General features: G+C 46.8%; 1 protein-coding gene across 1 annotated transcript; it reads right to left on the bottom strand.

Annotated features, from left to right (window-relative positions):
* Positions 1-279: 279 nt before the first annotated feature.
* On the bottom strand, positions 280-1,049 carry Pmar_PMAR027307 (hypothetical protein; the record flags this gene model as incomplete). Its single annotated transcript, XM_002775976.1, has 5 exons — positions 280-387; positions 434-575; positions 633-767; positions 798-919; positions 972-1,049. Coding segments are annotated over 5 exons (585 nt in total), but the record flags the coding sequence as incomplete, so codon positions are not given.
* Between the last annotated feature and the right edge of the window lie 92 nt (positions 1,050-1,141).

The following is a 1,141-nucleotide window of genomic DNA, read 5'->3' on the forward strand; positions in this document are numbered from 1 at the left end:
CTCGTGACCACTGCCCTACTCTGAACCAATTCACCACGTTCAGTGCGAACCTGAAATATCACTTTATCCGAGCAAATCCTTTACCAGTGTTGGAATATATGTTCGCTTTCCTAAGCTTGTGTCTCTGTTTCCTCACTAATATAAGTCTATTCACGAATTTTGGTAAAATTGCGCAGAAATCAACGAGAATCTCCGAAATTTCACTCACAATTCTCATATTGTCACTAACATATGTAGTTAATCATGTGAATCTCCCCTCCCCCCTCCACAGTGCCTTACCGAACATTAGGATGACCAAAGACCTTCGGCTGTTGCTTAGCCAACTTGTCAATGTAGAACAATACTCGTGTCGTGTCACCATTGCATAGCAGTATGAGAATAATATACCTTCAGCGTGCTTCAAAAAAGATGCGGTAAAAAGAGGACCCTTTACCTGTGGATTGCCGCTTCCTTCGTTACGGTCTTCGCATCAGCTTCCCGATCGTCATTTTGCACGACGTAGCTCAGAGTAAGAGGATCCACAGTTTGAGCGATAGAGTTCAACGACAACTGCCAGTTGAACTTCCTATCAGCACCTGAGGAATCCAAGGTTCCCGAGATAAAGATACGGATCATGTCCCCTAACGACCCACCTTCTCCAAAGTTCCGTCCCCACAATCGGAATATGCTGAGAATTTCAAAGCGGAGGCACCACTCGTGAATGTCAGTGAAGACGTGGGAGTGCACGAGATTCTGTACGTGCATGTCGACTCGCACTGCCCTAGTGCCTGAAGACCACTTCCTAAGCCGTCACCGACCTATGAGTTCCCCACGGTCTCGCAAGAAGGAGTAGATGTCGAAGTAGGTAGCAAGTTGGCAATTGGGATGATATCCTGCCTTCGGATTGATGTCAAAGTCGAGTACGTTCTCCAGGAGATACCTATATATCAATTCCCCACAAAATCGTCACGCGCCACAAAATTAAAGCTCACATCATGGAGTCGTAGCACGCTTGCTCGGTCCGTATGTCCGATGCAGAATAGACCTTATCAGCCGATGATCGCTGATACCTATGAGATCGCAACTACGACAAATGGGAGGGGGAAAACTCGGATCACTTTTTAACCATCAGCGTAGGATTCGCTTTCGGCCGACCCTCCAA

This window comes from Perkinsus marinus (assembly GCF_000006405.1).
Source record: "Perkinsus marinus ATCC 50983 genomic scaffold scf_1104296955000, whole genome shotgun sequence".
NCBI lineage: Eukaryota > Perkinsozoa > Perkinsida > Perkinsidae > Perkinsus > Perkinsus marinus.